The sequence below is a fragment of the Saccopteryx bilineata genome, chromosome 6 (assembly GCF_036850765.1).
Source record: "Saccopteryx bilineata isolate mSacBil1 chromosome 6, mSacBil1_pri_phased_curated, whole genome shotgun sequence".
In the NCBI taxonomy this organism is placed as follows: Eukaryota; Metazoa; Chordata; class Mammalia; order Chiroptera; family Emballonuridae; genus Saccopteryx; species Saccopteryx bilineata.
Window position 1 is genome coordinate 202,905,643 of NC_089495.1, and position 16,486 is coordinate 202,922,128.

General features: G+C 42.3%; 1 protein-coding gene across 2 annotated transcripts in view; it reads left to right on the forward strand.

The window, feature by feature from the left end:
- PIGU (phosphatidylinositol glycan anchor biosynthesis class U) overlaps nt 1-16,486 on the forward strand; it is a 66,669-nt gene that overhangs the window by 14,568 nt on the left and 35,615 nt on the right. For both annotated transcript variants that reach the window (XM_066236901.1, XM_066236902.1), the window contains exons 5-7: nt 2,881-2,990; nt 5,298-5,398; nt 16,377-16,474. In XM_066236901.1, the coding sequence (XP_066092998.1) occupies nt 2,881-2,990; nt 5,298-5,398; nt 16,377-16,474 (309 nt within the window). The remainder of the gene's footprint in view (nt 1-2,880; nt 2,991-5,297; nt 5,399-16,376; nt 16,475-16,486) is intronic.

A 16,486-nucleotide genomic window follows, 5' to 3' on the forward strand; every position in this document is an offset into this window, starting at 1 on the left:
CCTTTTTAATAGCCTTTGTGGGTCGATACCCTTCAGGTGACCTTTGTGCACTAGCACTGCAGTATCCTAAGCGAGTGGGGCCTCTGTCCTCCCAGCACTGCTGCTGCAGCTGGCCTCACCACGTGCTTTGTTTGTGGGCCAGCCGCCGTTCCTCTGATAGAAGCACCTTCGTTTGTATTTTGTCCTTTTAATTAAACAACCCCAGCTGTGAATGACAGTGTAAATGTTACTGATGATAGTGCCCACCATATAACTTGGACTCTCAGAGATGACCACAGGGAGGTTTTGAAGCTTGTTCAGGCTTTGTGATTATGCCTCTACTTTAAACGGTGCATGAATTCGGAGGTTACCTGTATTCCTGTGACAGCCCTTTGATTTTCTCTCTCTCTCTCTCTCTTTTTTTTTTTTGTTTGTGTGTGTGACAAAGTGAAAGAGTCAGAGAGAGGGAGAGATAAAGACAGACAGGAAGTGAGAGGGTTTTCTCTTGAACTGAAAGATGGCTCTTAAAACTTATTTTAAGAATGCAGCATAATCAAACGTCAAAATAACGTAGAGATGTTTTCTCTGAACATATGTACACTGATTTATCAATGTCACCCCGTTAAAATTAATTTTAAAAAAACAAACTTATTTTAAGCCTGACCAGGCGGTGGTGCAGTGGATAGAATATTGGATTGGGATGCAGAGGACCCAGGTTTGAGACCCCGAGGTTGCCAGCTTGAGTGCGAATTCATCTGGTTTGAGCAAGGCTCACCAGCTTGGACCCAAGGTCGCTGGCTTGAGCAAGGGGTTACTCGGTCTGCTGTAGCCCCACGGTCAAGACACATATGAGAAATCAATCAATGAACAACTAAAGTGCCACAATGAAAAATTGATGCTTCTCATCTCTCTCCCTTCCTGTCTGTCTGTCCGTCCCTATCTGTCCCTCTCTCTGACTCTCTCTCTCTGTCACTGTCAAAAAAAATAAAAAACAAACTTATTTTAACTTAAAAAATTAATTATTAAATACCTAAGAATGCAAAAATATTTTAAAAAATACACATTGGCCCTGGCTGGATAGCTCAGTTTGTTAGATTGTTGTCCTCGTATACCAGGATGCGGGTTTGATCCCTGGTCAGCACATATACAGGAAGCAACCAATGAATGCATAAATAAGTGGAGCAACAAATCTGTTTCTCTTTCTCTCTCTACCCCCTTCTCCCTCCCCCCTCCCCCCTGCCCCCTCCCTTTCTCTGTAAAATCTATCAATAAAATTTAAAGTAAAATAATATATGCTGTGAACCTGTTTCAGCTTAAAAAATAAAACATTACACTCATAGAGTTGCCTCTCTCTATAGTTAATCTCCTTACTCCTCCTCTCACTAGTTACCATGATTCTGACTTGAGCGTTATCATCCCCACACATGGCTTTGTAAACCCCTAAATAACACATGGTATTATTTTGCATGCTTTTCACTTTATTTATTTTTTATTTTTTTGTATTTTTCTGAAGTTGGAAACGGGGAGGCAGTCTGACAGACTCCCGCATGCGCCCGACCAGGATCCACCTGGCATGCCCACCAGGGGGCGATGCTCTGCCCATCTGGGGCATCGCTCTCTGCGACCAGAGCCACTCTAGCGCCTGAGGCAGAGGCCATAGAGCCATCCTCAGCGCCCGGGCCAACTCTGCTCCAATGGAGCCTTGGCTGTGGGAGGGGAAGAGAGAGACAGAGAGGAAGGAGAGGGGGAGGGGTGGAGAAGCAGATGGGCGCTTCTCCTGTGTGCCCTGGCCAGGAATCGAACCCAGGACTCCTGCACGCCAGGCTGACGCTCTACTACTGAGCCAACCGGCCAGGGCCGCTTTTCACTTTATATAAATGGTACAGTGCAGTTTATTTTCTGTTGTCATCTGTTTTTTCTCATCATTAAATCTTTACTCACACACAGTTAAGTGCTAGCTACTTTGGCTCCTCTGAATTACTGTTTTATGCCAGGTTGCAGTATTGGTTTCCTACTGTCTGAATAAGATACTCTGATCATTAAATCAGCAGGGCTACCCATTTTGGATTCAAAGGCTTTTTCCATCTATAGGCTGACCCATGTTTACTTTCAGGGTTGCCTAACTCTTGTTCATTCTGGAACACGCCCATAAACTTGTTGGGACACACCAGTGGAAGGGAAGAGAGTGCCACCCCACCTCACTCCCTCTTACCTGTCCGGCTGCCCAGCCACACCCAGCCTCATCCTCTTTATCATGGCCATTCCCTGCTTCCTCTGGGAAACCAAAAACTGGAAACAGGAGAGCTCAGAAGAAAACTCAGGATACTGCGACGTTCAGGGAACCATTTCACTTTGCATGAAAATATTTCACTTTACTGATGGGACTCTGAAGGCCTTCGGCCACTGATAATAATTCTTTAAAATGGCTAAGAACTCTGCTTTGCCATCTACTCATTCATGTAGCTGTTGACAGGTATTGTTTGCTCACCGTGCAATAAACACAGTCCCTGCCCTCATGGAACTCAATGTCTAGTGAGAGAAACGCATGTTAGACAAATAAATAAAAATGTTATAACTGTGAACAGAGCTGTGAAAGGATGTGTATGATGGGGAGGTTTTTCCTAGTTGGGCTGGGAGGTGAGTGTGCCTTCCTGAGGAAGTGATTATTTTACTGAGATCTAAGGACTAGGTGGGGGTTCACTAGGGAAGGAGAAGAAGAGGTCGTTCCAGGTTAAATGTCAAGGTCTGGGAGCGGGAGGGCTGTGGTGTGTTCATGGTGTCTGAAGATGCGATGAGCATGGAGAGGTGGGGCCGGGTGGGTCACGGAAGGACTTTTGTCTTCATCCTAAGAGCAATGGGAAGGCAATTGTGTCTGTTTTGTCCTTTTTTTTCTTTTTCCAGTTTAAAAAGCAGAAACTCCTCCTTGAACTAGACCAGTATGCCCCAGATGTGGCCGAACTCATCCGGACGCCTATGGAAATGCGCTACATCCCTCTGAAAGTGGCCCTATTGTAAGTATTCTGACAACACAGGGCTCCGTGCCAACAAATGCGAGGAAAATCTGATGAGACTTTCTCATGTTGTTTGTTGTATTTCTGGAGGTTTGCAGTCTTAGTCATCAAGTATGTGCTGTAGCTCTGTTGCACAATTGGGGTTCTGGCCAGGAAAAGAGACAGAGCCATTCTGTCTCTGTTGGGACAAAGCCTCACACAGGGACATGCACAATCAACCCTTCACAGATGCTTTTTCACTCGATGCTGATCTGGGCTCCAGCCTACTTGTAACCACTGTTTGTTTCTTTAAAAAGGAGAGAGAGCTTCAGTTGTGATATATGGATTGAATAAAATTCTGATCTTTTTGAGGTTGTTGTATTGATCAGCTTCTATTCTTCATGAACAATTTAGTCCTCCATTTGTACTTCAGAAAACAGAAGCTCCAGGCAGACCCATCCCAGATGCCCAGATGGGTGACCGGCATGGGAGAGGGAAACTTACTCTAAGAGGCTCTGCAAAAGAATTATCGAGGAGTACTCAGTGCTGCCATCAAGTTTAGTTCTTTCAGGTTATTCCCGTTTCTATTCCTGAGATAGGCAAATGTGAGTCATTATTTAGTCAGCTAATAGTCATGAATATTAATAATATACTGTATAGTTGTAGGGATACACAATAAACAAGGCAGACAAGTTTTCTCAAGGAAAAACATGACCTTAGAACTTGTAGAATTAGTAGGGGCTTTATGAGGACAGTTTATTCAACCTTCTGCCTTGTGTGTGAATCTCCTGTTCGGTATTCCAGATAGTTGGCTTGGTGGCTGCTTCTGGAACATCACTTTCTATTTATGGCTCCCCCACCACCACCAGTTTTGAGGTATCAGTTCACATCTGTGTATTTCAGAAATATTGGTGGGAAGAACTACTTAATAGAACCAGAGGTTTAGCAACATTATGAATCCCTTATGGACTAATATGTCTCCTGAGAATAGTTTTGTAATAGCAGCAGCCATTTCTTTAAAGGTTGTATAATAAACCTATCTGTAATTGCAGCCATTTCTTTAAAGGTTGTGTAATAAGCCTGTCTGTAATTGCTGAAAAATTTCTAGGCCTTTGTCTTTAGAACTGCTAATCTTACAGCCCTGGGAGGTATTGGATTTAAGGTCTTTATTTATAAATAATAATTATAATCTCCTGAGACACTGGTATGTTTCTTCCTATCTGATAATCAGAATTATGTAACTGGTCTCCCTTTTCACTTTGTCTGCCAGGAAACTCAGAGCCAGATCTGAGTTTTACAGTGCTGATTATTACAGTGCCGTAGAAGACTCGTTGGGTCTTCTTTCCCTGGCCTTTACTCTCTTTTGTTTATGTTTTCCCTGGCTTTCTTTATTTCTATTTTTATTTTACTGTTATTCTTTTTATCTGTTTTTATTTCAGCTGTCTAATCTTTTGTGGAAGCAAGATAAAAATAAATAAAAATAATAATCCAGTATGACTATATAAGATTTCCCCCTGCTCACCACATTTCAAATTCATTTTCTATGTCTATTTCTTTCCATCTCAGGAAAAAACTAGCTCTTTTGACTTAAATCATTCCCAGTGAAAGTTCAAGATGAAGTTCAGTGAAGTTCTGTGTCAACTAGCTTGTTCCAGTCAGCAGATAATTTATCCTGTCCTTGGGTTCTGGCTGTGTGGGGACTGCTTGACCACCCAGAGGATTAAATCTAAGCTGCTCTGACCTCTTTTTTTTTTTTTTTTTTTTTTTGACCTGACCTCTTAAATGGGAGTACCCTGTATCACGGCTTAGGAACCCGACCGAGGAAAAACTCTTTTCTGGTTTTCAGGGTTGGGTGTAGCTATTTTTAAGATATATGGCTGTGTAAAAAAAAAAGATATATGGTTGTGGGGAAATTGATATAATTATATCATTTTGAAGTCTGAAGAAGTGGAAAGAACATAGGTTTTAGAGCCTATCAGAATAATTATTGTATTTATTTGCTTGTGAAAGTTAATTAAGCACAGAGTATTGAGCTTCCTCATCTGCAAAACGGGAATAATGTTATTACTAGTTTACTGGATCTCTGTAATGTTTAAGGTTTTCTGTAGACCACATAGCAACAGGAAAAGGAGTAAACACTCAGTGCCTTTTACTCATGGGCCTCAATCGCACTCCATTCTCTTTTACTTAGGAGAACTCATAACTCAATTGTATGAAGCTGCCTTCCCTTGAGTATGCTTTTAGTAAATCTCTTTAACTTTCTGGCTAGAGTGGCCAAGACTCCCTGGTCCAGCGTTACTAATACCAAATGTGTTTGCTTTTCCCCAGCTATCTTTTAAATCCCTACACAGTCTTATCTTGTGTTGCCAAGTCTACCTGCGCCATCAACAACACCCTCATTGCATTCTTCATTTTGACCACAATCAAAGGTAAGACCCCCCCAAAAGTACAAACTACTGATTTGTGTAGGGTTATGATACTGTGGATTTTTAAAGAATAACAATGCAAAAGTTGGCCTGACCTGTGGTGGCGCAGTGGATAAAGTTTTGACCTAGAACGCTAAGGTTTCCAGTTCGAAACCCTGGGCTTGCCCAGTTAAGGCACATATGGATATTGATGCTTCCTGCTCCTTCCCCCTTCTCTCTCTCGCTCTCAAAATGAATAAATAAAATCTAAAAAATACAATGCAACACTTAAAGACATTATTTAAAAATTACACAAATATGAGTGGATAAAAAAATTGATACATTTCCACAATGGAATACTACTCAGCCCTAAAAAAGAAGGAAATCTTACCCTTTGCAACAGCATGGATGGACTTGGAGAATATTATGCTAATTGCATTAAGCCAGTCAGACAAAGACAAATACCATATTATCTCACTTATATGTGGTCTCTAAAGAACAAAATAAACTAACAAGATAGAAATAGACTCATAGATACATAAACAGAATGACAGCTGTCAGAGGGGAGGGGGGTGGGGAGGCTGGGTGAAAATAGTGAAGGGATTAAGCAAAAACAAATAAGAAAAGAGACGTGGACAACAGTCTGGTGGTTGCTGGAGGTAGAAGAGGGCACGGAGATTACATGGGAGCAGAAGGACTTGACTCTGGGTGGTGGGTGGTAAGCGCACAGTACAGTATGCAAATGATGTGCTTTGGAATTGTACAATTGAAACCTGTATGGTTTTATTAACCAGTGTCACCCCAATAAATTCAATTTTAAAAAAAGAAATACCAAAAAAGTTATAAAATCCAAGAATACTATAGAAAATTTAGATAAGCCAAGAGAAAAATTAATGAAAACATCTTAAAATTCTATCATTCTGAGAGTTATTGTTAGCAAAATTTTCTTTCTGCCTTGTTTGGTGGCATGGTGGATAGTCCCAGAGTGCCTTGGTCACCAGCTCGATCCCAGGATCGGCTGGGTCCCAAGGGCACTGGCTCAACCCCAAGGTCGCCAGTTTGAGCCCTGGTCAGAGCACACATGAGAAGCAATCAATGGGTACACAACTAAGTGGAACAACGAATTGATGCTTCTATCTCTCTTGCAAAGAAAAAGGGAGGGTGTATTAAATACGTATTTTGAGTCATTTTATGTCTTAAAAATGTCTTTGTTCTAGTTCAGCACCAAATTAATAGATGGGGCAGAGTATAGAATTCTAGATCGGAAAAACTTTTTCTTCAGAATTTTGAAGACATTGCTTTACTGTCTCCTAGCAACCTGCTATTTTTGAGCAGCTTGATGCCATTCTATATCTTTTTTCTTTCTGAAAGATTTAGGAACTTCTTTTTATCTTCAGTGTTTTAAAATTTCATAACACTGAAATTTTTTTTTCATTCATTATGCTGGACACTTTGTAGGTCCTTTCAGTGTACAGACTAGTAGTGTCCTCTAGCTCCAGAACAGAGGTTGGGAACCTGTGGCTCTTTTGATGGCTGCATCTGGCTCGCAGATAAATCTTTGATAAAAAAAATAATGTTAAAAATATAAAACATTCTCATTTATTACAATCCATTCATTTCCTACCGCTCATGTTCATGGTTGCGGGTGGCTGGAGCCAATCACAGCTGTCCTCCGGGACAACACCGAATTTTTATTGGATAATACATAACGTACACGGGTCATTGTGAGATCAGAAAGTAAACTTCCTTCCTTTTAATCAAGTAGTCAGCTAGCTAATTGCAGAAACCCTTTTGATGAAGAAGATGGCTAAAAGAAAAAAAGATGAGGAGTATTGTACTTTTAAGCAGGAATGGTCAGAGGAATTTGCCTTTGTGGAGGGAGCAGGTTCTGCAGTGTGTCTAATATGCAATGATAAAATTACATTGATAAAACGGTCAAATATAAAGCGGCACTTCGACACACACCATATTACATTTGCATCGAAATATCCAGCGGGGGACAGCAGAAAGAAGGCATGTCAAGAGCTACTGTGCAGAGTGCAAGCTAGTCAGCAGCAACTCCGTGTTTGGACCCAACAAGGTGACTGGAATTCGGCTAGCTTTGCTGATGCTTTAGCAATTGTGAGAAACAGAAAGCCATTCACAGATGGGGAGTATGCCAAAACATTCATGCCTGATGTTGCCAGTGAACTTTTTGACGACTTTTCGGATAATGACAAGATAATCAAACGAATAAAAGACATGCCTCTGTCGGCAAGAACTGTTCATGATTGTACCATCATGATGGCAAATCAAATTGAGGCAACACAAGTGAAGGACATAAATGCAGCACCATTCTTTTCTCTCGCTTTGGATGAGTGAACAGACATAAGCCTTTTATCCCAGTTCAGCGTGATTGCAAGGTATGCTGTCGGTGACACACTACGTGAGGAAAGTCTTGCTGTTTTGCCTATGAGAGAGACAACAAGAGGGGAGGATTTATTCAAGTCTTTCACTGAGTTTGCTAAAGAAAATAATCTATCAATGGATAAACTTATTTTGGTGTGTATTGATGGTGCTCCGTGCATGGTGGGGAAAAACAGGATTCGTAGCGCTTCTTTGTGAACATGAAAAGAGACCCATCCTAAGTTTTCACTGCATCCTATATCAGAAGGTGTTATGTGCTCAGGTGTATGGCGAGCACCTTGGTGAAGTGATGTCACTGGTCATTTGGATGGTCAACTTTATTGTTGCCTGAGCTTTAAATGATCGCCAGTTTAAAACGCTGCTGGATAAAGTTGGGAATAATTATCCTGGTCTGCTTCTGCACAGCAGTGTGCATTGGTTTTCAAGAGGGAAGGTTCTCAGCTGTTTTGCGGCTTGTCTGAGCAGAATCTGGACTTTTCTTGAAATGAAAAACGTCGAGCACCCTGAGTTAGCTAACACTGAGTGGCTCCTGAAATTCTACTATCTCGTGGACATGACTGAACATCTGAACCAGCTCAATGTGAAAATGCAAGGCTTTGGAAATACAGTCTTATCCCTTCAACAAGCAGTGTTTGCATTTGAAAACAAGCTGGAACTCTTCATCGCAGACATTGAAACAGGTTGTTTACTACACTTTGAAAAACTGGGAGAGTTTGCCTGACCTGTGGTGGCGTAGTGGATGGAGCGTCGACCTGGAAATGCTGAGGTTGCTGGTTCGGAGCCCTGGGCTTGCCTGGTCGGGGCGCATGTGGGAGTTGATGCTTCCTGCTCCTCCCTCCCTTCTCTCTCTGTCTCTCTCCTCTCTCTCTCTCCTTTCTAAAATGAATAAATAAATAAAAAAAAAAAAAAAAAGAAAAAGAAAAACTGGGAGAGTTTAAAGATGCATACACAGCAAGTGACCCTGCTCAACATCTTGATCTCCAGCAGCTAGCGGGCTTCACATCTAATCTCCTGCAGTCATTCAAACTGCGCTTTGGAGAATTTCGTGAGTGCACTTGTCTTTTTAAGTTCATCACCCATCCACACGAGTGTACAGTGGACAGCGCCGACCTGAGTTATATCCCCACTGTCTCCGTCAGAGATTTTAAGCTACAAGCTGCTGACCTGAAGGCCTCAGACATGTGAGTGAATAAGTTCAAGTCACTGAATGAAGATTTGGAAAGACTTGCATGACAGCAAGCAGAGTTGGCGAGCAAACAAGTAGGGAGAAATGAAAAAACTTCAACCCGCGGACCAGCTGATTGTCAAAACTTGGAACGCGCTTCCTGTCACATACCACACACTGCAGCGTGTGAGTATTGCTGTACTGACAATGTTTGGCTCTATGTATGCATGTGAGCAATCTTTCTCACATCTAAGGAACGTTAAGACCAACCTACAATCACGTTTAACAGATGGAAGTCTCAACGCCTGCATGAAGCTTAACCTCACCACGTATCAACCAGACTACAAAGCCATCAGCAAAACCATGCAGCACCAGAAGTCGCATTAATGGTAAGAAGTACTTTATTCATCATTGGTTAGCAACAGCATAACAACGTTATTAAAAAGAATTCAGAGAGCTATTGTACTTTAAAAGTGTTGGTCTTACATAAAACGCACACATTTACTTGTATTTAGCGTTAAACGTATTGTATGGCTCTTACGGAATTACATTTTAAAATATGTGGTGTTCTTGGCTCTCTCAGCCAAAAAGGTTCCCGACCCCTGCTCTAGAAGGTGTTTCTCTACTATTTTTCAAATTCTGTTTTTGCTGTCCCCTCATTTCGAACGTCTGTTAGATATTGGACTTTCTTGATTGATTTAATTTGCATATTTTAGTTTCAGTTGATCGTTCTATCTTTTTTACTTTCTCTTTTTCTAGGTTGTTTCTTTGTTTTTTAAACTCTTTTATTGAATTTTTATTTTCCTATTATACGACTGAGCCCAGGGGTGGAGACTTCTATCCTGTCCATAAAGGAAGGGCAAAGGGCCTGGACATGGGGGTGGATGGCGCATCGGAGTCCACAATACAATCTACCACATGCGTCAATAAACACCTGGTCTATCTATTTTAATAGCTACATACTACTCTATTGAATAGATGAATGTTTAGAAATTCTTTAACCAACTTCTACTAATTAAATATTTAGCTCATTTTCAGTTTTCAGCTATTTAAATAATACTACAAATTAATTCCTAATGTACAGTAATTTTCACATCCATGTTCCATCATTTTCTTACAGTAGTCCTAGAAATAACATTATTGTGTCACTGGGTATGTACCTTCTTTAGGATTTCTGAAATGTGTTGTTAAAGTACCTTCAAGAATTTTACCAATTTATACTCCCATATGAAGTGTATGAGAGTCTTCATTTTTATACATTGTTGCTAAATAGTTTGCACACTCAGGAAGTAAAGGATATAGAACCTTTTACTTAGTGTACTTACTTTTTCTAGGGTGGCATATGGAAATGACTTAGGTCTTCACAGGATACTTTTTCCTGGAGTGGTTGTGGGTAGGCTTCTGTAAGTTGCTTAGTTTTAACTTACCAGGTTACTTAAAATGACTGGATAGTCCATAACCTGCATTGTCTTGTTATGAAGATTGTGATCACTTTGTCAGAAACAACTCTGCAATAGTGAAGATTCTTTACTGTTTGAATATTCAGTGCCCAGGCAGACTCATTTATCAAAATTCCTGGTGTCCATTAAAATAAGAATTATAGGCTCTGGTCACGTAGCTCAGTTAGTTAGAGCATCGTCCCAATATGCCACGGTTGCAGGTTCGATCCCTGTCAGGGCACATAAAAGAATCACCCAGTGAGTGCATAAATAAGTGGAAGAACAATTTTGTGTTTTTCTCTCTCCTTTCCTCTCTCTCTAAAATAAAATAAAGCCTGACCTATGGTGGCGCAGTGGATAAAGCGTCGACCTGGAAATGCTGAGGTCGCCGGTTCGAAACCCTGGGCTTGCCTGGTCAAGGCACATATGGGAGTTGATGCTTTCTGCTCCTCCCCTTCTCTCTCTCTCTCTCTCTCTCTCCCCCTTCTCTATAATGAATAAATAAAATCTTTTAAAAAAATAAAAATAAAATAAAATCACAATAAAATAAATTTTAAAAATAAGGATTATCTGCTGCAGCCAGGCAGAAGAGACCGAGCTCTGGCCTTTGGAAATGTTACCGTTAAAGTAGTCGAGCACAGATAGAAACACTGAAGACATGCCCTCTGAAGGTGCATTTAATAGGAGTCTCACATAACTTAGATTTTATGTCATTATGCCATTTTAAAACCATTTTTTCTATGACCTTGTAAGTCAATGAGGGGTTTTGTTTTGGGGGAGGGAGGAAACATGTAAACTCCGTCCGCACCCCTGACACCACCCTGGAGCACTCTGTCCCCTCGTGCTTGGTCACAAGGCCTTGTTTGCTCTGTCTTCTTGACTCCTGTTGCTCTCCCTGGGCTTCCTTTGTGGCAGCTCAGGGTTGCCTGGGACACACTGGGAGACACAGGCCAGGACAAGTCCCAGGACATTATATTGCGATGGCCTTGCTGGGGTGTTGGCCAGGAACCTGGTCTGTGGGCAGGGCTGGTGTTAGTTTAGGGGAGCAGCTTGGGTTTCACATCTGCCTCCCAGTGAGCTAGTGAAAATACTCCGTCCCTGTGAAGCCGTCTTCGTTAGGCATTAAAAAGGAAGACAGACGGCTGTTCATAGGTACTCCTTCTGTCACTGTTGGTATTTGTCAACAATGACACGTTCCAGACTAGAAATTTCTGAGGTTTGCCATCTCAGGACTCTTCCAACTCTCCTTATTCCACTAAAAGAGACCCATGTGACAGGACTTGCTTCCCAAGGAAAAAGAAGGATCAGTAGTGTCAGAGGCAGTCCCGTGTGACGAGGAGCTCAGGTTGCTCTGATGTCAGATCAGGTCGCCAATCCCAGCTCCGCCATTTCCTGCCCGTGTCACCTTGAGCCAGCCGCTTAACTCTTCGGCTTCCCATTCCCTCACCTATCACGTGGGGGCAGAAACAGCCCCTGCTGCATGGAGCTGGTGTAAGGGAGGATGAGAATGTAAATGCATGTAAATACATGTAGTGTAAATGTGTGTCCGACACTGAGCATGGTGTGGGGGCTTGTGCTCAGTGCTCAGTAAATGGTGGTGCTGGTTGTTACTTTTAATAATATCATCATTTTAAAAAAGAGCCCTCAGGTTTGGTGGTCTCCCCGAGCCTTCTGGGGAGCACTGGGAGGATGTTAATTGAGAGATTGACTTCCTGGAAGGACAATGGCCGAGTGATGGTCCTGAGGCCTGAGGGTATCACTGTTTCCATCTGCAGTTCTTCTAGGGCAGCGATTCTCAACCTTTTCCATTTCATGGCACACATTAACTAATTACTAAAATCTTGTGGCACACCAAAAATGTATTTTTTGCCAATCTGAAAAAAAAGTAATTTTAATTGATTTACAAAATAATAATTATAATATTACCTATCCTTTTTTGCTCCAAAGTGACTTCTTAGAAAATCAGGTGTCTATTCTTGCATATAAATATTTCTGGCCTGACCAGGCAGTGATGCAGTGGATCGAGCATTGGACTGGGACGCTGAGGACCCAGGTTTGAAAGCCTGAGGTTGCCATCTTGAGCCACGGGGTCATGGGCTTGAGCATGGGGTCGTAGACATGACCCCATGGTTGCTGGCTTGAGCCCAGAGGTTACTGGCTTGAAGCTGTGGTCACTGGCATGTGCCCAAGGTCGCTGACTTGAGCAAGGGGTCATAGGTTCAGCTGAAGCCCTTCCCTCCCCTGGTCAAGACAATCATATGAGAAAACAATCAATGAACAACTAAAGTACCACAACAAGTTAATGCTTCTCATCTCTCTCCCTTCCTGTCTGTTCCTGCCTGTTCCTTTCTCTTTCTCTTTCTAAAAAAAGAAAATAGTACTTCTGGTACCAAGAATGAGCCAATCAGACACAACCTTATTATGCAATGTGACTATTAAGGATGCAACTCTATTATATGAGCTGTATATTTATGGTTGAAATCAGGGCATTCACACCAGATGGCTATTGTTATGTTAGCTGTTGTCATTTTTTAATTTGACAATCTCAGGGAAAAGAGTAAAGCGCCCCTGACTAAATAATCAGGTATTGCATGTTTTAAAAACTCTCACGGCACAGTGGCTGAGAATCGCTGCTCTACGGTAAAGCTTTCACCGGTAGAGAGGCACAGAGAAGCCAAGGACCTGAGGACAAAGCCGCCTGGGGTAGAGTTCTGTCACGTTAACCCAGCTTCAAAACCTTCTAGGTCTAGCTGCCAGCTCTTCAGCCTCAGGCAGATCACACGGCCTTGTGAGCTTCGGTTTGATCGCAGAGATATCCTCCTCCTGGATTAGTGGAGGAATAAATGAGAATGTAAAATGCTTCAGAACCTGCTCAACAGCTAGTCACCCTGCTTCCTGTGTTTGTTATGGTACAGCAGGATTGAGGTCCAGACGTAGCGTAGTGAGGCAGCGTGAGAATGTGGGGTCTGCAGTGACACTGGGTTTGATCCCTGTTACCATTATTCACTAGTTTTGTGACCCTGGGCAAATAAGCTCTCTGTTCTTTAGTTTCCTTATTTTTGTAAAATGATGATAGTAATAGTATCCACTTCATGAAGTTATTGGAAGGACTAAATAAATATAAAGTGCTTACAGTTTTGGCTGGAACAGATTATATACTGAATAAATTATCATCACTGATTACTCTCAGAGAGCCCGCCCTGGTAAAAAAAATTTTTTTATTTATTTATTCAATATTTATTTATTTTTAGAGAGGGAAAGAAAGAGGAGAGAGGGAGGGAGAGTGAGAAGCATCATCTCATAGCTGCTTCACTTTAGTTGTGAATTGATTGCTTCTCATGGATCGGACCTTGGGCTCAAGCCAGCGACCCCTTGCTCAAGCCAGCAACCTTTGGACTCAAGCTGGACACCTTTGGGATTGTGTCGATGATCCTGTGCTCAAGCCAGCGACCTTGGTGTTTGGAACCAGAGACCTCAGCATTCTGGGTAGTGCTCTATCTCCTAGGCCACCACCAGTCAGACAGAGCCTGCCCTGTTCAAAAAACACGCTTGGCAAGGAGTGTTGGACATTGGACCAGGCCCCAGCATCCCCTCCCCCTCTCTAGCAATATTGCTTGTTGCTCAGGCCCTGTTGCAACTTCCTCCTCTGAGTGTCCTGTGGGACTTTTACCCTTTTGACCACATTCCAGTCTGTCCCACTGCCTGTCCTGGTACAGGTCACTGTCTGTGACCCAGTTGCTGCACACTCCTCTCGAAGTTCATATTCTGAGCCAGCTCCCAGCGCTCCACCTCGCCTACATTCCTGCTTTCTCCTGCAGCTGTGCCCCCCACCCAGGCCCGGATCACTTCAAGCTGCGGTCCCTGGAAGCAAAGCATTGCCCCAGGTCTTGCTGAGGCTTGTTTGGGCCGCTACCGTGACACAAATAGGGAGTTGGAAAACATTTTCAAAGCTAGATTAGGTAGATAGTGAAATTCTCTGATAGTATAGCCTATATCCATGTACATTTGACTGATTTAATAATCCTATGATAAGGCCAAAGACTAGGGTTTGTACAGAAAACTGAATGGTTAGGGTATCTGGGATGTACTAGAAGATAAAAAATTATATTTTGTGCCCCTTGGCACAGTTCAAGCTTGAAGTTTTGAACCGGCCTCAGCATTCCAGGTCGACGCTTATCTACTGTGCCACCACAGGTCAGGATGTTTATGCATATTTTTAAAGAAATAATAGTATACATCTCTTTTATAACAACTTTTACTTAACAGGATTATAAACATTTTTCCATGTCATTGCAAATTTTTTATAACATTATGTTTAATGATTCATCATGTAGTGGCCCATTTTATGTAAGGAATGAGGGTATTATTAATAAAATTAATATAATTTAACTTGAAAAAGAAAATAAATACATGTACTGAAGATAGTACATAGGAAGGGTGTTACAAAAATAGTGATGGGGCACGCTCTCCTTGGCGCACACCCACGTCCCTCCTTTGCTTGGGCGTTTACTTTTGCTCTCTCCTAAACTCTAAGGGTCCCCACAAGACTGCAACCAGGGGAGCATAGAGCAGTGACAGCTCGTCCCTGGGCTAGCCCCTTGAACTTGTCTCTAAGGCCCCCTTTACTCTGACTTTTCAGTGAGCTAACAGCAGCCCTGCCTTGGTCTACTTCTGTCACTGGGAGTTTTATTTCTCAGTGAGTCCACACAGCCCAGCATGGCTCACTGCTTTCCTACAAAGGTTCTAGAGAGCCCAAGCTGCCTCAATGAGGCCCTCTTCTATTGCTTCTACCCTAAACCCATTTTTTGTTTTGCTGTGCACATCTTTAATAAACACATGTGCTCTCAAAATAAAATATGACAAATAATAAAGTAAAAATAGTGATGGGATGTTAGAACATCTAAAGGGATAGGTTTCACAGCTCTGAATAGCATAAGCCAGGGGTCTCTAAACTACGGCCCGCATGCAGCCCCCTGAGGCCATTTATTGGGCCCCTGCGGTACCTCTTTCATTGGTGGTCAGTGAGAGGAGCACATTGACCATCTCATTAGCCAAAAGCAGGCCCATAGTTCCCATTGAAATACTGGTCAGTTTGTCGATTTAAATTTACTTGTTCTTTATTTTAAATATTGTTATTGTTCCCATTTTGTTTTTTTTTACTTTAAAATAAGATATGTGCAGTGTGCATAGGGATTTGTTCATAGTTTGTTTTTTTTACAGAGGCAGAGATAGACAGGGACAGACAGACAGGAATGGAGAGAGATGAGAAGCATCAATCATTAGTTTTTCGTTGCGCGTTGCGACTTCTTAGTTGTTCATTGATTGCTTTCTCATATGTGCCTTGACCGCGGGCCTTCAGCAGACCGAGTAACCCCTTGCTGGAGCCAGCAACCTTGGGTCCAAGCTGGTGAGCTTTTTGCTCAAGCCAGATGAGCCCGCGCTCAAGCTGGTGACCTCGGGTCTCGAACCTGGGTCCTTCCGCATCCCAGTCCGACGCTCTATCCACTGTGCCACCACCTGGTCAGGCTGTTCATAGTTTTTTTTATAGTCTGGCTCTCCAACAGTCTGAGGGACAGTGAACTGGTCCCTTGTGTAAAAAGTTTGGGGACCCCTGGCATAAGCAATCATTATAGGTTTAATCAACTGGTAACTTAAATAGGGCATGGATGTTAACTGACTTGATGCCTTCGTTCATCTTTGGGCTGAAGTTTTGTAAAATCTTTCTGGGTATGAAACTGTTACAAGAAATATTCCTGTGGTGTCTCAGGTTGCTTAAGATAAATTGTTTTGACTTCCTTGTTTTCCTTTCATTGGAATTCAAGCTAAGAGGCTCTCTGTATGAGTTTGTCTAGCACCTTGTGTATCAGGAGATGTTTGGGAAGTGAATATTTAAAAAGTTACAGAAAGTTTCTCATTTTGGGGGCCCTCTGGGTGTAATCCTGATTGATGAGGCTGGATTATTCTATATATATATATTTACTTATTTTTACAGGTAGTGCCTTCCTCAGTGCTATTTTTCTTGCCTTAGCAACATACCAGTCACTGTACCCACTCACCTTGTTTCTCCCGGGACTCCTTTACCTCCTCCAGGTAAGCACTTGC